Here is a 22,915-nt window from a genome sequence, read left to right as displayed (position 1 = left end):
CCTAAAGCAAAACGCATGCCAAACGGACCCTTGATGTGTTGTAATGATGTTTCCATTAATACCATATTTCTTGAATATATATATTTTCTAATAAATGCATAAAGTCGCTTATTAAAGTGTGATTGTTTGTACAACTTTTACAAGCTTGGATGGACGAGTACTACGAGACAGTCGAGTTCAAAAGAGCAATTAAAATCACATTGATGTATTTAAATCCTTTAGAAAGTCCACATACTTAAAAATCTTCTTTCAAATAATAAAGATTAAGAATTTACTCACGGTTTCATTTTGAAACCTAATATTTAAGGTGATGATTTTTTATATTTTCTTATTAAATTAATAGTGATTAAATTATTAATTTATTAATAGTGAATTCACAATAATATGTGATGGCCTATCTTTTATAAATTCATTACAAAAGGTTAAATTTGTAATGTAAAAAAAAAAAAAAAAAAAAACAACAACAACAACGACAACAACAACAGTACATTGAAATATTTATTTTAGATAGCTAAGAATGAGAATGTGACAATTTTTGTTAGCTGAATGGAATATTATTTACGTTAATTGAAAATTAAAAAATTGAATAAAAATATGTTTAGTTTTAACATAAAATGTCTATTTTCAAAATAATAAAAAAATAGAAACATGTACTACTCCTTGTTTTTGTTTGTCAGCATTGCAATGACCGACCATAGCATCATCATGCTTTTACAGCTTCTCAACTAATTAGTCAACAATGAACTCTTAGCTTACCAAAACGTCTCACATCCATCTCTTTCGTCTCCAATCTCCAACTCCATCCCCGTCCCCCCCTTTCTCTCTCTACACTTTCTCTCTCTTCATGGGCAGCACAGACGAGCCCAACAAACACTCCAATCTCGAAAACCCATCTTCCTCACCCACCACCCAACCCCTCCTCTCCAAACCCCCTTACTCTTTTCCTTCACCCATCGACGAACCACCGTCCAACAACGACCCCACCACCTCCGAACCAGACCCTAACCACTATCTCCAGATCTCCTACAATTACGGCCGTCGACCCATCAAAGACCTATCCTTTCTCATCGTCTTCGCCCTCTTCGTCCTCTCCACTTTCGCCTTCGGCATCTTCGCCTCCGTCAATCGAAACCCTAATTCCTCCAACATCTCCTCCTTCGTCTACGACTCTAACTCCTCTTCGTGCGTCGATCAATCATCGTCCACCCTTTCCTCAATCGATACCACTCTTTCTTTCTACTACTACTCTTCCTCTTCTTCGGGTGTGTTGAAGTATTTGATATGGACACTTGTAATTACTTTGATTCTGAGCGTACCCTTTGCGCTCTGTGTCCTTTTGTTACTGAAGCATTACACCAAACAGATTGTCTACATTTCGCTTCCTTTCTTCGTTATAGTACCAATCTTCATAAATGTATATTGGTTCGTGGCGTGTACAGTTAGCTCAACTTGTAGTGATGCGTTTCCGTTGGCTTACCGGATTTTGGTGTTCGTCTTTTTGTTTCTGATTGTGGGTGTGATTGTATGGATTTTCGTGGTGAACTGGCATCGAATTGAGCTGACTGTGAGCATAATTGGGGTTGCATCCAATGCATTGTTGAGAAATTTGAGGCTTTTCGGCGTGCTTCCTGCTTTGACTTTGAGTTTGTTCGTTTATTACGCACCAATTGTTGTGTTCTTGGTGTTGGCGAGGCAAAATGGGGAGATTGTGGTGCGAGAAGAGAGTGAAGAATATTATTGTGCTTGGAAGCAAGATAGTTGGGTGCCTGCTTACTATGCTCTGGCAATTCTTACAATGTTGTGGTCCGCCGCCGCGATGGTTGAGGCACAGGCGTATGTGATTAGTGGGACTATTGCACAATGGTACTTCTCAAAAGATGATTTGAAGCCAAGGAAGAGTATAAGAAGTTCTTTGAGGTGATTTTCTTGCATTTTTCTCTTGATAAAATATTTCACTTTTTTTTCTTTTTCTTTTTTTCTTTTTTTTTTCAGTTGATCAAATTTGTGCATAAAAAGTGTAAATGGTATTTTGAATGAATTGTGGCATCAGCGTTTCATAGGCTGAATTAGAACAATCGAGAAATACTTTGAAATTTAACAATTTATTTTGTAACCCATACAAAATAAGATTAAGTTTAATCTGGAGTAAAATTGGAAAAATAGTGAGCAGTCTTGGACTTGGCATTAGCATACCTAGGATTCTTAATTATAGTGGCCTCATATACGAAGAGGAGGGTATCAGAAGACTTTGTCCCCAGAAACTAGACGGGACGCAATGAAGTACAAAATTGCTTCAGTTGTGTGCCATAATTCATACTTCTCAAACTAACAAACATCTCGGTGCCTAAATGCTTTGGTATATGGAAAAGGTAGCTAATCAAGATATTGTAAGTCAATTAGCTGAGGCGAGGATGCTGGCATGGATGAGTGTGAGGATAAGATACATAGTTGTTAAAATGAATACATTCACGGAAGTTCTCGGCTACACCTATTGGGAGATGATTTTTTAGCTGGCTTAGATGGTTTGATTGACAAAGATAGAAGAGTTATCATTCCAATTGGAATTCTAAAGGACTAGAAACGGAGATACTCTTTGGGTCATAGTTGTTAAAATCCCTATTCTGGATCTTAGAATCTTACGATTCTATGATCCCATATTGTCAAAATGATCCCGATCCCATCCAAAATTTTTGGAAAAAAGAATCTTAGTAGGATAAGTAGGATCGTAGAATCGCATAGGATCTTAGGATCCTACCGATTCTACTAAATCGTGCTATTTTGTTCTTCTTCCAGATTTATTTGGGTCTACAATTAATTTTGGCCTAATAAATTTAATCATTTTGAATATAAAGTCCAACTCTTTAGCCTAATTACATTAAAAAACAAAAAAGCAAAGACACAAACTTCAAATGTAGAGACGATCAAAACTGAATTTCAAAGGTATCATTCAAATTTTAAAAAAAATCCTCTATTTTGTTTTATTCTTCTTAATTTCTCTTTTCTTCTTTCTTTTTCAATTCACGGAACAGAAAGAATTCTATTCTTCCACCTATTCTTTGTCAATTCTGAAATAAAAATAAAAAAAGACTTCATTTTTTTTTCCGTTGTCCTTTCTATCTTTGTTTTGTTCCTTTTTTAAACCAAAAAGTAAACTTTTCAACTAAATTGTTTAGGCAACTAAATTTTACTTTTCTCTCTCTACTAGGCTTTACTTTAATTTCTTCTGAGAGATTTTGCTTGATTGTTAGGCTGGTTTTTTGTTGAAATCAATAAATTGATTTAGGAAAAAAAAAAATCAGTAAACTGATTTTAAGTGTTTGTCATGTGTCTTAGTATCTTTTCGTGTTAATTAATTTTGCTAAAGTGTCTGAATTGGTTATTTAGTCTTATTCTACTTATATCGAAAATATTTGATTTAGAAAGTTAGTTTAAGTTACTTCTCTAATAGTTTTATAGAGTCTTACGATTCTCTCTCCGATTCTAGAATTCCTCTCCTATGGACCCCTCATCAATCCTACGTAGAATCCCGATTCTAACAACCTTACTTTGGATTGAGGTTTTGATGGGGTTAAAAACAGTGTCTCTGTTATTAAGCAAAGGTATGATCTTCCATGGAGTGGATTAGGAGAAAAATTAAATATAGAAATGAAAGAAAGAGGAAGAAAGAAAGATGGTACAAATTACTCCAAATGGCTGGGACAAATGTTTATTTATTTAAAGAAGACTTAGTCCTTTGGGGGGGAGGGGAAGATTTTGATACTTTTCTATGGTTATATGCTTGTGGTCAGGAGCCAATGGATGGTGTTGAATTACGTATGGCATGATAGCTGTTGCGTTCAGGTGTTGATAGTCATTTGTAGAGTTTTTTTTATTAATTAATTATTATTATTCATCTGCTTCCAGTCTAGGAGCTAGAGGTGAGCATATTGCTTGAAGGGGAAAAGCTTTGGCTCATAATTTGAATGGAGCAACATGGTGTTTAGGCTGGTTGGAATTCGGCGTGATACTCATTTTTTGTTACTGTAGCTACAAGATTATGGTTATGGACTATTAATGGCTTAATGCAACTTTAGGTAAGTACAAGTAAGTCTAGAAAAGGATGGTGGTAAGTTAAGCAAATAACCTATTACTGAAAAAGTCACACATTACTTCATTACTTCACAATATCTTTTTAGTTTTTATATCCTAAATATATATCTTATAAAATTGTTAGCTTATCTTTTGATGCATGATAAAATATAATATGATTTCACGAATCCCGAAATATGATATACCTATTCATCACAGGAATCCTATTTTGCGACTATAATCAAAGCTTACTTTCGTATTTTTATTATGGGAAATGATTCTTGTACCGAATAGTTGCAGTGACCTACTCTTTTAATTAGCCAATTATGCAACAAATAAGGAAGTGGAGCCCTCCACTTAGTTGTATTTGGTATAAATAGCCAATTAAAAATTATTCGGTTAGGCAATTCACTGCATGTTCGGTGTAAGTATCACTACTCTTTTTTTATGAGTTCCACCTCATAGTTTGAAACACTATGAGGCTCCAGCAAATGCAGCAACTAGCAACTAAAAGGAAATCACATAAAAATACTTTCAGGTCTTTTTTAGCTCCTGCATCTTTGTTACTAACCTCATATGCAAGTTGTAGCCATATTCAAAGAGTTAGTACCAATTCGGAGGAAATCTAATTTATTATGCAAGCTAGAGGATGATATGTCTTACCCAAGTCTCTCTATGTGATACTCCCCAATTTCCGAATGCGGGTTGATCAAGTCCTCGCCCAAAAACCCGGGATATCAGGACAATTAATATTTTAAAACAAACACAGAATACAAGAGGAAATATAAATAAATAATATATTATCTGAAAGGAAAACTAAATGATAATTAATAAATCTCTGATACCAAAATCTCTGATTAAATCCAATAAAGGATAGCTCCATTATTATCTCAAATCCCCAAAGTACATCTCGGGAATCCAAACAAGGACCCTTAAATAAAACCGTAACTGAAAACGACATATAACTGTGTAAGTCTGAGAAACAAATAGAACTACGATAGTGTCCTACATAGATCCGGAAGAGTGATAAATAGTGGTCTCTGATCTGTATGAACAACTCTAAGTCTGGAACTGACGTGAACCTAAAAAATAAAGTGTGGGTCAGACCCACGAGCAAGTTCTTTCTACTACAACCCAACTGGAGAACCGATAAACGATACACCCCTAGACAACTCATGCAATATCTATATTGTCGATACATATATACATACACCAAGACTCTTAGAACTATAGGGCAGTCTCAACCGGATAATGGGTATCTCATGAAAAATCGCACACGAGGTGGTCAAGAGTCCCCTTCTACTAGGGCACACACATCTCCTATATCTAGTTACCTATCTAAACTGGTAATATACGCCTCAGTCCTAATCAGTGATCCCGAGATCTCAAGCTCGTATCATGGCTCACATATACACATATATAGAATACATCATCAATAAAGTCATATCAAATAATGGCACAATTGTAGCATGTATAGACTTATTAGTCAGCCCACCACTTATCAAATAACAAAAACTTATCTACTAATGACATACAATGTCAAGGAGCCTAGCTTAATAGCTATCTCAATGATTCATTCATCTACGAACAACAACCTCAATAATAACCATATCTAACAATGGCATAATAGTCATAGATCCTATATATAAGATCACAAATACAGAATTGAGCTTGAATAAAATCATACTATCATCTATCGCAATTGCTATAACAAATAAAGTAATAATAAACCATGTAAATAAAGTATAAGTCCTTAAGGTCCATTACATCTAGCAAAGGTAAACCATAAAGTACAGCCATACCCCATTCATAAAGATCATAATTACAGCAACTAAGTTGATTAGAATCATTCATCGCGCTAAAACATTAAGTTACAAAATTTAAATGTTTCAAAGATTCAATTTACAATTTAATAACTAATCAAATCCCAAATCATAAAAGCATAAATAGGTTCTATGTAATTTAAATCATATAACACTGTTCCCAGGGTTCTAGTACAAGTTCGGGACCCTAATAAATCATTTCAGAGCTATTCGGAACACTTTTGGGGCAAATCAGGTGTACAGTGCTCAAACACACCTTCACTATGCAGTCTGTGCTCGAGCGCTATCCAACAGTGCTCGAGCACTGTTTCTGGAATTCGACAGTGCTCGAGCATTATAAACAGTGCTCGAGCACCGGTTCGCAGAACCATCTCGGAAAGTCCGTTTTAAGGCCAAAACTCCATTGTTACGGGTCCTAAATCATGCATGTATGTCCCAATTGATAACCAATGTTAATATGAAGCATTTATACAGATTAGAGCAATCTAAATTTAAGTTTTCATGCACCAATTCACAAGACCCAATTCCATAACCATAAACACATATGAACACATAAACAAGTTTATTTTGATTCAATTTAAGCATAGAAACTTATTTAATTCATCTATTTAAATTTTCTAAAGTTAATCTAATGATGTAGATAATAAAGATTCAAAGGGGAAGAGTAGAACATAGAACTTGCTTTGTGATTTTCGGATTGAAAACCAAACTCCAAGTTCTCTACAATAGATCCGGTCTTCTTCTCAACTCCGGCAACCCTTATCACTTTCGTTGTCCTTCTCTGGTCACCTTCTTCTTCCTCTTCTCTCTCTCTCTCTCTCTCTCTCTCTCTCTCGATCTCTGCCCCTCTTTGTAACTCACGTATATATAAAAACCCTATTCTTCTGACTAACATATATATATATACTAACTCACAAATCCTAACCTAAGTCTAACAAAAATAAAACTAAAACTAAAAATAATAATAGTAATAATACTGATAATAATAATAGTAAACTAATTAATTAAACAAGCAAATTGCACATAAACAAATAATGAAAAGTAATGCACATTAAATAATTTAAAACAACCTAATTAACCAAAATAATCAAATAGCCACTTTATCATGTGATAAGAACAATTAGCCAAATAAAATAATTAAAATGCAATTAAAATAATAAATTAAATGCTCTAAAAATTAGGGATATTACACTCTCAGTCTCATGATGATGGTGACTACAAATATCTTTAGTACAATATATCTTATTTTATGGGACAATTAAAAATCATGGTATAATTTTAGTTAACATGTTTAGAATGAGGAATCATGTTGCAGAACTAGTAATTTGAATTGGCTGAGATATGTTAAAAATGTATCAGGGGATACACAAAGATATATGACATAAAAAAAATAATAAATAAAAACTTAAAATCATGAAAATGCAAAAATAATAAAAACAAAAATAGATTCACAAAATGAAGAAACTACACCATTCTAAACATACAATGTCATCTAAAACTGCCAATCTTGTCTACTATAATATCACATAATAGTCGGACTTTGTAGTACAATCCTAAATGCATGTATGATGCAAAGTGAGATCTTCTTGTGAGGTAGGCAATATATATATATATATATATATATATATATATATATATATATATTAATATTACATTGGCAATAAACTCACACACTTACTTTTTTCCCTGTGGGGACTTGAACCCTCGACCTTTTACTTTGGAAGGTGAGGAAGTACTACTAGGGAACAACATTGGTGGTAGATAGGCAAGATTTAGCCATGTATATTACTGTTGTTTCATTGTACTCGCTTATCAATTAATTTTCGTTTTCGGCTGAGCAAATCCAAATGGGCTTATCAACGGCCAGTGGCGTAGCGGTATTAACCTCTTACTTCCCAAAGGGAGGTCAGGAGTTCAAGTCTCATAAGAGAACAAGTGTGTGCGAGTGCCAATTGGGAAAAAAAAAAATTCCAAATGGGCTTTACTTTGTTACCACGCCCAAATTTCTGTTTCGTTGTATTCCTAATATTTTGTGACTGACCTATAAGCACATAGTTGTTGATCTTTCAAACAAATTGTTTTTCATTGATGGTGCTAAAATTCATTTTGAGGGTTGGCAGTGACAAGTCCTCAAAAGCGCATAGGGCCAAGCTGGCTTCCAAGCTGAAATTGGCTTTTGAATGAACTAGGTCTCTTATTTTTGGACTAATATGGACAAAAAAAGGGCCCAAAATTTGACCCCAAACCTGGTTGATAATCATTAGACTTTGGCATTTGGCAATGGAAATCCCCACAAAAACTATGCAATATTGGGTTATTTTACAACCTTCTAAAACACTAGTTGAGGCCCCATTTCTGGAACTCGGTATGGAGCCTGCCCTCACCATCTCTTTGGTACTTAATTTAGCAAGAAATATATTTCCATGCTTCCAGCTAAAAGTTCGGAATATCAGCACTTATAGGGATTCATGCATCAAATATTAGTTCATTAATTGCTGCATTTTATAGAGTTCCAATGCAAATCTTGAGTTTTATGCGGCCATCAAAACTTATTTGCCCACTCATGATCCTTTCTTAAACACCTGCAGAAATGCCTTCGGTCCCTCTTCTGGCACAGTATGTTTGTCTGGATTACTTATTTGTGTTGTTCGTGTGGTGCGCGCTGTGGTCGATATTGCGCAAGAAGAGGCTCCTGGGATGTTGAACCTCATACTCCGATGCTGCGTTAACACGCTGCTGACAGCTATTGACTTTCTTAATAAATTCACCATTAACTTTGCAGCCATAACTGGTGAAGCTTATTGCACTTCTGCACGGATGACGTATGAGCTTCTAAAGCGTAATCTTCTTTCAGCAGTTTTCGTAGAGATTGTCTCCACTCGTATATTGGCTGGAATATGTTTGGTTCTCTCAGCTATTTATGCAATCGTGGTGAGTAGTGCTTCTCTTCATCTCCAATCTCAAAATATCATCAATTCAAGTGTTGTCTTGGTGCACTCTTTAAGCAGTTTAACACATCGAATGATTGATTTTTTAGTTAAAATTATAATTGCTATACAGTATACAGTCAATCGATTCACAAAATTTCCTATAATAATATATTATTAGCTGTTGGACTTTCTTAAGATATTGGTCTTTTGATCTTCAGGTCTATGCCATAGTAAACGCTGCCAGCAATCTTGGGGTGGACTCTTACTTTGTGGCAGTTATGGCATGGGTGCTTCTGACTGTGGTGCTGGGTTTTTTTGTGCATGTGCTGGACAATGTGATTGACACGGTATACGTGTGCTATGCAATAGACAAGGATAAGGGAGAGGTATATAAACAGGAGGTTCATGAGGTTTATGTTCACCTCCCCATCAGTAGGAACCATAGATCGTCTCTTGATACCAGAACTCCGCTTGTATAAATTGTGTCCCCTCGTATTTCATTTTTGTGTTGTAATCTGCCTTCCATTTGCTCTCCTTTTGGAGGTATAACTCCCATTCGTTGAGTTGTGCATATCCATAAATGTTGCATTGTACAATTGAGGTTTGTTTATTGAAGTATTGAATTTTGGAACAAAGTTTGCCATGTTAGTTGCGTTGTTTAGCTCTCTTGCAACACAAACTCTGTTGTTCAAAAGGTTGCAATACGAAAACCAAGCCCTTGTCTATATAACATCCTTTCAATCAGAGTTAAATGAGAAGATCCGTCATGTATGTTTGGGAGTACTGATTTGGAGTCTTGGAATTGGAAGTTGGACTCCAATTTCAATGTGCTGATTTGGTAAGTATATTTGTCAATCAAGCTGGGAAGATGTGCGTTTGCCATTCACCAATGGCTACAAACCACAGAAGTTTCAAAATACTTTAGGGGAGGATGAAGACTCACCACCAAATCGAGTACTTCCATCAGAAAGAAGTCGAATACTAAATAGAGGCCAACCGTCCATAGGATCATAACCACACCTTGGCTTCACCATCTTGACTTGTGAGGATTAGAGAGACAGATATACTCTGAGGCTGGACAAAGAAGCTAGACAAGTCATGAACTGATGGACACTACTACTAGGTGTGGCTCTGATTGAGTTTTTTCAATTTTTATAATAGGGATGGGCCACCCTTGCAAGGGACATGTCTCCCCATACGCCATATAACTTGCATGTGATGTGGCTAAATTTTAGTGTTTGTAAACGCTCTACTTGGGCTTGATTCTCTGACTCATTATCTAACTACTCATCTTTATCTATATTAGACATTGGGATATCATTCCTTCAGACAATACTATGGAAAAACTCAAGCTTGGGATTTGAAATGTTGAAGATTTTGAAGTTATATGCACCAAGAAATTATTACTTATTCATCTTTTTAACCATCTTACATAGTTCTGTGTAGTCTTCCCATATGAGGTGACGAATTCTCAAGTGTACTTTGCTTTTACGCAAAGAGTTTTGAGGAACTCAGAGACAAAGTGAGAGATGGGGGATGTGGGTGTGCGATCCGAGATGGGACCACCATAATCCCTACATACATATATCAATTTTTTTGGTTTCTACACTTTTATTCTTCAATGGAGATAGACATGTTTGACGTGGAACATGTATGTATGTACTTTGTATTCTTCCATTGACAAGGACATATTCGACAGCGAATATGTATGTGTGTACGTCTACAAGTTCGACTTAATTTGTATGTACATCTATAATTTTCTTTGTGTTTTGTTAACCCAGGTAAAATTTTGTCACGATCAATATAGTTCATCCAAAATTGTTGATGTAGGCAATCTCACTTTCCATATCATCCTAAAGTGATTAATTGCTTTGTATAGTGACAAATGTTGGGATTATCGACTGTAATTTGTACCAAATCAACATGCATCGATTGAAGATACAAAAATCCCACTTTAAAACCACAAGGGTAAAAGAGTATGTGGTCAAAATGGCAACATGGTAGATGAAAAAAGGTTAAGAGCTGGAGAAGTTATGGTGATATTTAAAGTGGTAGAAGGGTACAAACAAAAATTATTGTGTGGGTGGCACTAAATATTTAGAAGGCGACTTTGTTTTATTCAATTAGTTAGTTGAGTTGAGCTAATAAGATAAGATAATCAGCAAAGCTAAATAGATGCTACAAAACATTATTAATTATAATAATAAACAGATTTTTATTAAAACAATGGGATAAATTCTTATACTTAAGAATTAGGTGGCACAATTATAGTATCATCATTTGTGGGTACCCCTCAATATTTAACAACATTAACGTGGTTGGAAGTTGGAACCCATCTCTCATTTGTTGGATGAGTACAACTAATTTAAGATTTTATCTTATATTTTTAGAATAGTGATACTTATCAATTTGTTACAGTAAATTATTTAATCGGAAGTCACGAATTTATTACAGTGAGTTACATAATTGAAAGTTTTCTTTTATTATTAATTATTTATGTACAATACAAGTAAATGGAAGGATCAGACTTATATTTATTAAAATAAGTAGATTTGATAATTCACCGTCATGTAAAAATTATCTTTTGAGACCTGCTAATTTGAGACATAAAATTATTATCGTGGCATTAGAATAAAATAAAATTAATAACTTTAAATTTGTTTTTTCATGATTAACATTGTTAAACTTGCCCATCAATTTGATCGGACATAACAATCCTACTTATCTCCACATATGAGCGAAGGTCGGCAACAATTACCAAGACGATAGATCTCCAAGGTAGAGGGTATTTTGGTCTTTGTAAGTCAAACATATATAGTAGCCCACAGATCGAATGTGGACAAGCTTGTAATTTGGTAGGAAAGGAATGGCATTTCAAATGACCTCATCTATATATAACAACAATAAATTCGCAGTTCAGACCATCCTCTCCTCCTCTCTCCTGCAACAACCGTATCAGTCAACAACAACACAAGTCAACAACAATGGCGATGGCTTTCAAAATGGTACAATCGAATCCGATCCAAACTTCTGCTTATTTCTTTTTCACTATCAATCATTTTAATCAATTGGGTTTATTTGATATATATGTGTGTGTGTATATATATATGTATGTATCTTAATTATGATACATGATGAGTTAATTATATGATATATAGGCGACGACGGGGATGTGGGTAACAGATGAATGCAAGAATTCATTCATGGAGATGAAATGGAAGAAGGTGCACAGGTACATCGTTTTCAAGATCGATGAGAGATCCAGGTTGGTCACCGTGGATAAGGTGGGTGGTCCCGCCGAGGGTTACGACGATCTGACGGCGGCTCTTCCGGTAGATGATTGCCGCTACGCCGTCTTCGATTTCGACTTTGTCACCGTGGATAATTGCCGGAAGAGCAAGATCTTCTTCATTGCATGGTTTGTTCCGTCACTTCCCACCCTTTATGTCTTTTTTCCGATTCCCATTCTAAATCAGTATCATTTATCTTCCATTCCCTTTAGTTCATCTTCTTTGACCATTTTGACCCTTCTACATATTTTCGTATAAAAGTACTCGCTTTAGTGTTTTTTGTTGAAAAAAAAAAAAATCGAAATGACTTTTAAAGTCGCTTGAAAGGTAGGAAGATCAAAACCAAGACGTCTGTTTTCGGCCTTATGTATGTGGGACCTACTCATGCGCCAAAAACATACTCATAGCCCATTAGGTTGTTTGGTTTAATTGATGTTAAGGCCTAATTATCAAAAATGAAACCATTAATAAATTTGAATAGTTGTATTAAAATAGTCTTAATTCCTCTTTATTCATTGAGCAAATGCATTATCTCTAGAAACTTATTTGTTAAATAAGTCACACTTGAGTAACCGTTCGCATGTTTATTTAACTTGTAAACATTTTCTTAAATACAATAAAAGTTTTTTTTATTTAATAATTTTGAAAATAGTAATTAGAAAGGGATATAAATTGGATAAAAATACCAGTGATAAGTCAATGAGGTACAAGAGTGGATTGTATTTCACTTTTATTGTATTTGAAGGTCCACAATCCTTGCACATGTAATCTACTTTTACTCCATTTGAAGGACCACAATCCTTGCACATGAAAGTTGTGATGGTGGTAAGTTTAATAGTGTGATTGATTGAATTTGAATAGTCTCAAATTTGGCTCAAGGTTTATTTGTAGAGTTACATACTAATATATTATGGTATATAAAAAAATATATATATACAGGTCACCAGCGGCATCAAGAATCAGAGCAAAAATCCTATACGCAACCTCAAAAGATGGGTTGAGGAGAGTGCTTGATGGCATCAGCTACGAATTGCAGGCAACCGACCCAACCGAGATGGGATTTGATGTGATTAAAGACACTGCCAAATAGATAGATTGATCTTGCGTTTACCAAAACCCTAATCTGTCTTTTGTTATCTTCAAATCTTACTTTATCTAATATCTCCAAGTAGCCATGCTGGTGTTTACTTCTTGTTTCTTTTACCTTTTCTTTTTTTTTTTTTTTTTTTAATTTTGGTACTAATCCAATCCATGTAAGTTAAAACCTCTGATTGGTAATAATTATTGTGGGCACTCTCGTAATTTAACGCAAATTAAAGCACCTTTATGTTTGTAACTTTATTTTTGGGACCCTTTATGGATGGATCTCTTTTCTTTCAAAATAAAGGGAAAGAAAAAAAGGAACTTTTACACATTCCATTACAATTTTATTATTAAAAAAAGAAGAAAAAAAAAAAAAAGGTTTGTTTAGTGTAATAGTGAAAATTACAATAGTCTGTTTAGTGTAATAGTGAAAATTACAATAGTCATGACAACCACTTTGTACAAATTAATACTATATCCAAATCAAATGTTATCTCTTAGTATAGTAGATGTCTAATCATAATTAAGTTAGGTCTGAAATTAATTCATTAGGTGAGCTGGATATAAGAGTAATAGGATAATTACAATGAATATGTCTTAATCAATAATCAGCGGGATATTTGATTAAACTGAACCAGAGATTAATGTTGACTAAATGTACCTTTCGTTTTTTGTTCTTTTTCTTTTCCACATTTTCCTCCCTTTACCTCCTTTTTGCTTTGGACGAACAAATTAAAAATTAGCTCAAACCTACTAACATGAATTTCAAACCATTCTTTTCATAATCTCTTTCTCTCACTCACTATCTCGTCCTGATTCACCGTATCGCTCGATACGCGATCTTTTTTTAAGTGTGATCGGTATTAACCAGTTTATACTGACTTTGTCCGAGTCTGTTGATCGTCACCGATACCGCAACTGTACCGATAGTGCGAACCATTTATCTCGCACACAATTCCCTATATTATGAGTCACATTTCTCCCAAAAAAAAAAGTATTTATTTTGAGACCTATGGGGTAATAATTTTGCTGTTCACTTCTCTTTTTCTAAACTACTATGCAAACCAAAAAATAATAAATAAATGATTATGTACAGTTAACCTCAAATTTATTCAATTATAACATACAAATAACCTGTATGTATTCAATAATACTCGTGCGACAAGCCACATTCACATATAATATTAGAATTCAAGATTAAATTATAATAAATGATTAAGGTTAAAAATATAACATGAAGTATAACCATCAAAGACGGAGCCAGCTTAAACCGAGCGGCCTCAAGACTTGAGTCATTTTCAATCAATTAAATTATGACTCCATCCATGAACATAACGAGATGGAATTAGTATTAGTATATCTGAAATAGCATCGTGAAATTATTGCATGGGTGCGGAATTATTGATCCCACTCATCACTAGTCGACATCTAACTAAAAACTTGAATAAAGCTTAATTTGTCGATGCCAACTAGCAAAACCTTATATGATTAGGATTTGGGCCAAATAGATGCGATCCATAATTTGCGATAAAATTGACCATTGCTTTCTCATCAAAGATGGGCTTTTCTTGTTGTCACCTTGCACATCATTTCCAAACGTCTGACTGTTGTGCCACTATATGTGTTACTCTTATTAGTTTGTACTTGTAATTATGCCCCATTTGTTGTGATTTATCAAAAAAAAAAAAAGGTAACTTTTTATATACCTAACTTTCATATCAAAAACCCATTTCAATTGTGTTAAGGTAAAAGCACATAGCCATAATTACTATTCATGCTTAAACGTTTTACCCTCATAATGCCTCTGTTACAACTACCACCCTCGATTATATATATATATATATTTTTAATTAGCATTAGGAATTCCCCTAGGCAGGCCCCTTCGGGACCCACCCTAGGCTACAAACCTGGGATGTAGAGCCTCGCCCCAAGGATACACTGGGGTGAGTCGGAGGACATGAATGGCTTGGGAGGAGTTGAACACTGGCCTAGTGTGTGCAAGTGCCAAGCTCCTATCATCACAGCCAAGCCCCCGGGGCTACCACCCTCGATCATAATGCCTCATCAAACTCAAAATTGCTATTAGTTACTGAGATTCGTATTAGATGCATGCATGTGCCACAGTTACATATATATGTAGTATATAATAACACCATTAGTACATATCACGGCCATGAAACCCGTAGGGCATCAAGCATTAAAGATGTTGCATTCATACATTTCATGTGCCACTAGTTATATGCATATGATTATTGCAATTATGTAAGAGACAATGACGAGGGCACTGAATACTGCTGAATAGCGACCCATACAATTAATAGCAGACAATTATTGGAAGGGCTTAATCTGGGCACCCAACATTGATCATACCGGACTCGAACTCCTCTCCTTCTCTTTGATGGTACAGAAATTATGCAATTGCCTTAATGACCCATTGGTCTAAAGAAAGAAGGTGTCAAATTGAATTTAGAAGTACCCAGAAAAGCATGTGAGGGGAGATTACATGTGCCTGGTTATGAAATGCTCTAAGAGCCCAATAATCAATACCATTATAGTTGCAAAAAAAAAAAAAAAAAAAAACATGCACAATGAAATCATAGTGCATAATCATACTAACTTAATTTGCACTTTCACCACATATAGGAGCTGTGCTCGTAATCTCTTGTCATGGGCTTTGTCCAAACCTGAGTCCGAAACGAAAGGGCTGGGCATGTCCATTACTATTGCATACTATCCGGATATGGGCCAGAGGCCCAGAGTTACCCTCCAACTAATTTTACTTCTCCAAATTCGACGTCAAAGTTAGCCCGTTGAAGGGTTTTTTTTTTTTTTTTTTTCTTTTTTGGAACTCGGAACTCCCCTGGGCAGAGCCCTTTTGGACCCACCCCAAGTTACAAACCGAGGGTGCTGCAACCGGCCCCACAACAACAGCACCGTTAAATCAGGGGATATAATGGAGCATTGGGGAGTCGAACTCTGGACATATTAGAACCAGGCCCTCTCCTTACCGCTGGACCAAACCCCTGGGAGCTAGCCCATTGAAGGTTGAAATGACCATTTCCGGTGCGAGGCGATACCTTTGTGCTATGCTTGGCTTGAGTTGTGTCAAGACTTTTTGTTGTTTATGGCCTTGAGGAAAAAACAAAGGCCAATTGATGGGTGCTTTCAATGTGAACATGTGAAGAAGACTTGAAAGGTCTCAATAAATCAGTACTAGACTTGACCTTAGTTGATTAGTAAATACATTTATTTCGATAAGTCTATTTAATATATATATATATATATATATATATATATATATATATATATGGCAAACTAGAAGAAGAGAGACTCAAACATAAGCGCGTTCAGAGAGCTAGACTTCTACTAATTGGGCCAATAGATTATGCCCGTATCAATTCAATAACTTAGAACGAATGAATAAAATTAAAATAGCTAGTGGGAAAACGAATTCCACTGGCTCAACCTTGTTCTAGAAATGCATTTACTTCTTATCTCCCATGGTTTACTCACTTGCCCATGACAACAATTGATTCATATGACAACAATTAATCAATTAATTTCGTTTGTAATTATGCCAACAATTGGTAGCATTTCTCAATCCATGAACGCGACCATTGTAGGCCTTTACATCAATGACCAAGGCCACTGCATTTAACGGTTGAAACAGTCTGAGGTAACGGTCATCTCAATCAATAGCGTACGCCTCTCTTAATAATAATAAGAAGGCATTGACTTAATTACAATTATTTAAGTTTAGATATATTTTTGTTTATGGTCTTCGGAAAAAGTCAATTGATGCCTGCTCTTAGTGTGAAGATCTCAGCATAAGGTAGAATATACATAGAAATTTATCGGAAGAGAAGAAAATGTATGTGGCTATGGATTTTTTTATGAAACTAAGATCAAATGTTTTTCCTTCCAAAATAACTGAAGTCTATGCTTGACTCGTTCAATCTTAGCACGTAGAGAACAATTGATATGACATGATGCTCCTCCATACATTAACAAAATCAATTAATTTAGTAACATTACCAATAAGTGTTATGCTACTTAACGAAAATAACACACACCTCAAAAATAAATAATACTCTTTGTCATTTACTATATTGAACATACTATATAATAGGATAACGTAGCAGAATTATATAAATAATACGATAACGTAGAAAAACACAAATACCTGACTAGAATCTGTTCAGATTCATTTTACATACACTACAATTTCATCAGTAGAGCGGTTGAAAACTTTCCCAAATTATAGGCCTAACTGAATAAAACAATTCTAAAAACTAGAAAACATTTCAAAATTTTGTTTCCTTAATAGGTTTTTAAAATTTGGTTTCTAAAAATCGAGTTAATATATATATATATATATATATATATATATATATATATATATATATATATTCTAAAAGTTGAGATAAGAAAAAGCCTAATGTCATAAAACAGCCTTTTATAATATTTGAAGAATTTTTTATGTTTCAAAGTATTGCTTTTAAAATAACAAACAAACAAGACCTGAAATATATGTTTGTTTGTTATTTTAAAAGCAATATTTGAAACATAAAAAATTCTTCAAATATTATAGAAGGCTGTTTTATGACATTAGGCTTTTTCTTATCTCAACTTTTAGAAAATTAGTTAACCACGCAACAAGTCTTTACTTTCAAACGATTGGAAATATTCTGGCTTCAATTTTTAATAAATGCCCATCACTTTTAATATTTTCTTAAAGCAAATGATAATAGGTATCACTGTACTCACTACTAGTGTTGAGGTTGAATTTCGCCGCGGTCTAGTACGACACCGTTTCCTGCAAAATAAGGATGGCAAAGTCAAACACCGGTGTGGTGCCGGCCGTTGACCCTCCGACGATCAAGTTAGCAAGGATTCTCGATAGAGAATTTTAATCGTAATTTGCTTAGTAGGAGTTTTTTTTGTGTGTACCTTATCCCCGAGTCGTCTTTGTCTTTATAGTCACTTCCCTTCTTCTTGATAAGGGAGTTTCATCGTCCTTAGCCCATGGAGCCTACCTCGTGGAAATCCTATCCTTGATAAGATTTGAACTTATCCCATGACAAATCATATCCTAGATACGATTTGTCGTCATTCTTATCTAATAGAATGGTTATCCTTAATAACGAGATATTATCGTCTGAGAGTTGGAGAAATCTGGTGGCAGGTCAATATTTAATTCCCCTTTTTTGTAAAGTCAAGATAGGCTAGGGTTATTTTTCCCTATCAGTTGCCCCCTATTTCTGGGTACGTGGTGGACCAAGGAAATACTTTCTATATTCCATTTGTTTCCTTTTTACTACAGGCCCCTTCCATATTGTAGTAGGACTCCTTTACAAGAACTTCACTGTTACTTGAAAAAGAATTTTCTTTCCTATAAATAGATAAATATATATATTTATTTATTTACCTTCCTTTTCTTTTTGGTCTGAAATTCTCCAAACTGGATCCTAACTGTGAGTTTATTGTGGATCGTTGTAGATACGTAATTAGGTCAAGTTGTCTCTACCAGGTTATTGGTGCAATTCCAAAGTGGTTTCGCTATTTTCGCGATATCCAATACCTCATCATGTTCGTGCATAAAAATAACTTGAATACTGAATCTCAATCCGAGGACTCAACCTCTGAAAGTGTTGAAGAACTCGATCCTGACTATGCTGATGAATCTGGTGTTGATTACTTCTCAAGACCAAAGACTGCTTTTTCCAAGCAACCTCCTCGTGAAGGAGAATCCTTAATGAAGGATGAGACTTTACAGAGTTGTAGAGTTAAATATTCCATTCCTTCATCTATTCGTCTTCACAAACCCAAACCAGAAGATAGATGTTCTTCTATTCGTTTGGGTGAGGTATGTTTTTTCGAGTCGACTTTTGCTGCGGGCTTGCGTTTTCCGATTCATCCATTTGTAGAAGAAATTCTTTCTCATCTGAAGATAGCTCCTTCTCAAATTGCTCCTAATTCATAGAGAATTATTATAGGCTGTTTGATTGTTTGGGGAAAGTGTGGCAATGGCCGTCTAACAGTAAATCAATTCCTGCATTTTTATTATCCCAAGAAGAAAAAAGACAATTTTTGGTACTTCCAGTGTAGATCAAAGAAGACATTCCTCCTTGTTGCAACCCCTGAAAATAATAAAGGTTGGAAGAGTCGTTTCTTCTATATTTCCGGTGCATACGGGAAATTTCCAACTATTTGGAATAATTCAGATCCAACAGGTAAGATTTATATGTATATAGTTTCCAAATTAATTTTTTTTTTTTTTTTTTTTTTTTGAACCCGAGGGAACAGTACCCTCGGGTACTGTTCATGAATAGGATTTTTTTTTTGGCACCCGAGGGAATAATACCCTCGGGTACTGTTCATGAATAGGAATATTTTTTTTTTTTTTTTTTTTGCACCCGAGGGAACAGTACCCTCGGGTACTGTTCATGAATAGGAATTTTTTTTTTTTTTTTGGCACCCAAGGGAATAGTACCCTCGGGTACTGTTCATGAATAGGAAATTTATTTATTTATTTATTTATTTATTTTTTTTTTACACCCGAGGGAATAGTACCCTCGGGTACTGTTCATGAATAGGAACTTTTTTTTTTTTTTTTTTTTTTTTGCACCCGAGGGAATAGTCATGAACAGTACCCTCGGGTACTGTTCATGAATAGGAATTTTTTTTTTTTTTTTTTGTAGGTGCAACTTATTATTCTTTTTCCCAGAATTTAAAGACAAACCAACCCTCTCCATTCCAGAAGCCGAGCATGTTGGTAATGCCTCTTCTTACCCAGTAAAGACCTTTAGCGATCTCATAACTGACGAGGCTTTAGATTTGTATGTACGAGCTCATAGTTCAAAGGAAACCTCCACCCACTTAGAGAAAGGTAAGAAAAACAAACATACTTATATGTGAACTTATTGATTTTTAGTTAATATCTCATTAAGTATTTCCCTTATTACTTTTTATACAGGCAAGAAGCTCAGTAAAAGACTCCTAGCCCAAGTCCGGTCAAGTAATCTCCCTTTTACTCCTGCTTCCAAAAAATTACGAAGGGTAGGAGAAGGGAATCATGGTACATCCGCAAGCCCTGGAGTGTTATCAGGTCCTACTCTTGTACCTCTAGGTTTCAGCGGATTTGGTGGGGTTCCTACTAGTTTCGAAAGTTTTTGTTCAATATCAACCAACCAAGCCTTTTCTCACGGGGAATCGATTCTCGATGACGCTAATGTCGCGAATGACAGGTTACATAAAATGGTAGTAAAAGACGACACTGCCAGATTGCAGAGTCTGCCAGTATCTGAGCTTTCAAAGAAATTTCTTCATATAATCAGCCAGGTGAGATTTTACCCTTATTATGCGCATCTCTTTTTTTTTCCGTTTATTTATTTATTTATTTTTAACTGTTCGCCACTATTTATTTATTTATAGGGCACTACATACTCTGTTGTTATCGCCAAAGAATACGAGAAGCTTTCCTTAGAGATGGCTTCCCTCAAGGCTAAATATAAAGATGTTACTTCTACACTTAAAATAAAAGAAGATGACTTGACTAATGCAAAATTAAACTTTCAAGATGAGAAAGTGAAACTTACCAAAGAATACTCTGATAAGCTGGAATTCGAGAAGCTAGCTGCCGTGGAGAGTTTTAAAAATTCTGATGAATTCAAGGTGCTCATAGGCAAGGCTTGCTGTGATGGTTTTGACCGGTTCAAAGCTCTTGTCGGCAAAGATCGTCTAGACATAGACTTTTCTAGGTATGACGTTCTAAGTGAGAGCGAAGAGGAAGATTGAATTCCATAGTATTAGTCATATATATATATATATATATATATATATATATATATATTAGGTTTTTTGATTTCTCAGTATGTTGTTCCTTTAAAACTTTTCAGAATATCTTTGAATCCAGAGAATAGTTGCTCTACTTTTGTCTTTCATGGTATTGTTCCATACTTGTTGTTTCCTTATACAGAACTCATTTTACTTTCCCAGGCTTCACTCAGCCCGTCCTTCTTTCGAAGGAACATATTTTTACGAGCTTCACCTAGCTCGTCCCTTTAGTAAGGAAAAGTCACTTATTTTTTTTAATAAAGAAGGGGACTTAATGTGTCACTAGTCCTTATGTGACTTATAAAATTCAGTAGAAACACATGCAATAAATACGAATAACCATTTTATTAAAGACCTATCGAAAATAATAATCGATAGTTGAATATTAGCATCCGTTACACACTGGTCTGCTTTATTGTAGCTAAAAACATTCTATCACTTTTAAAAGTGAGATAATAAAATAAAACACAGCCTGGCATGAGTACCTACTGGTAATATTTCCTCAAATGTTTTGCATTCCACGGGTGGGGAAGCTGGCTTCCACCAAGTGACTCTAACCAGTATGCCCCCGGTCTGTTGCTTTTGGTTACTCGATAAGGGCCCTCCCAATTGGGAGCTAACTTTCCTTCCCCCTTTTCCTTAGTAGCCGGGGTAACCTCACGAAGCACCAGGTCTCCTGGCTCGAACCTCCTTGGCTTGACTCGGGCATTGTAGTACTTGGATATCATCCGCTGGTAAGCCGCAACCTTGACCTGGGCCTGCTCCCTTTTCTCTTCTACCAGGTCTAGGTTTAATCGTAGTTCCACTCCGTTCTGTTAAGGTTCAAAATACTTGGTTCTGAAGGTAGCAACCTTTGTTTCTACCGGGATCACAGCTTCACTTCCAAAAGCTAACCCAAAAGGGGTCTCCCCAGTAGGGGTTCTTACGGTAGTGCGATAGGCCCATAAAACTCCGGGTAGTTGTTCAGGCCACAAGCCCTTGGCCTTTTCTAGGCGTGTCTTGATCATCTTTAATATTGTCCTATTCGTGACTTCAACCTGCCCATTGGCTTGGGGATGGGCAGGAGAGGAGAAATGAACTTTGATCCCAAGTTCATTACAAAAATCGAGGAACTGCTCACTTTCAAACTGCTTCCCATTATCGGTCACAATTACCCTTGGTGCTCCGAACCTGCAGATTATTGTCTTCTAGAAAAACTTTTTTACTTCATTCGCTCCAATATGAGCTAATGGCTTAGCTTCTACCTATTTGGTGAAATAATCGATAGCCACAATTACGTATTTAGTTTGTCCCTTCCCTTGGGGTAAGGGGCCGATGAGGTCTGTCCCCCATTGGGCAAAAGGCCACGGCCCTGTAAGAGGGGTTAACTTTTCTGCTGGTTGTTTTGGGACATTGGCGAATCTTTGACACTTGTCACATTTCTTCACAAACTCAAGTGCATCTGTCCTCATAGTAGGCCAAAAGTATCCTTGTCGGATAGCTTTATGCGCTAGTGATCTGCCCCCAGCATGATTTCCACAAAGGCCTTCATGTATGTCCTTTAGAATGTAATTTGCCTCATCAATGGAGACACAATGCAAGTAGGGTAGAGAAAATCCCTTCTTGTAGAGAACCCCATCAACGAGGGAATATTTTGCCGCACGCATCCTAATCTTTCGTGCTTCCATGCGGTCCTGGGGTAGCTCTTCGTTCTCAATGTACCTGATAATGGGTTCTGCCCACTCCATGCCATGGGCCACCTGGTGTATTTTCTGTGGCCAATCCCAGACCGTGCTAGGCTCATCCAAATATCCCACGGGTATGGCTTTATCTTCCTCTGTGGTTGCCAGTCGAGCCAGGGCGTTTGCCTGCGCATTCTTTTCTCGGGGAATCCGGTGAATAGAAA

General features: G+C 35.7%; 2 protein-coding genes across 2 annotated transcripts; both read left to right on the top strand.

Annotated features, from left to right (window-relative positions):
- The first annotated feature begins 708 nt into the window (after window positions 1–708).
- LOC132293855 (uncharacterized) lies at window positions 709–9,456 on the top strand. The gene is made up of 3 exons (XM_059791500.1): window positions 709–1,917; window positions 8,480–8,822; window positions 9,040–9,456. The coding sequence occupies exons 1-3, from the start codon at window positions 845–847 to the stop codon at window positions 9,298–9,300; spliced, it is 1,677 nt and encodes a 558-aa protein (XP_059647483.1). The 5' UTR covers window positions 709–844; the 3' UTR covers window positions 9,301–9,456.
- A 2,235-nt stretch (window positions 9,457–11,691) lies between these two features.
- LOC132293856 (actin-depolymerizing factor 5) lies at window positions 11,692–13,432 on the top strand. The gene is made up of 3 exons (XM_059791501.1): window positions 11,692–11,826; window positions 11,980–12,239; window positions 13,051–13,432. Exons 1-3 carry the CDS (start codon window positions 11,806–11,808, stop codon window positions 13,199–13,201), a joined length of 432 nt encoding a protein of 143 aa, XP_059647484.1. The 5' UTR covers window positions 11,692–11,805; the 3' UTR covers window positions 13,202–13,432.
- Window positions 13,433–22,915: the final 9,483 nt, after the last annotated feature.

Source organism: Cornus florida, unplaced genomic scaffold (assembly GCF_030987335.1).
Source record: "Cornus florida cultivar Cherokee Brave unplaced genomic scaffold, ASM3098733v1 CherokeeBrave_3.0.0_Hap2_Chr02, whole genome shotgun sequence".
Lineage (NCBI taxonomy): Eukaryota > Viridiplantae > Streptophyta > Magnoliopsida > Cornales > Cornaceae > Cornus > Cornus florida.
Note: the sequence above shows the minus strand (reverse complement) of the source record. Positions and strands in the feature narration are given on the sequence as shown.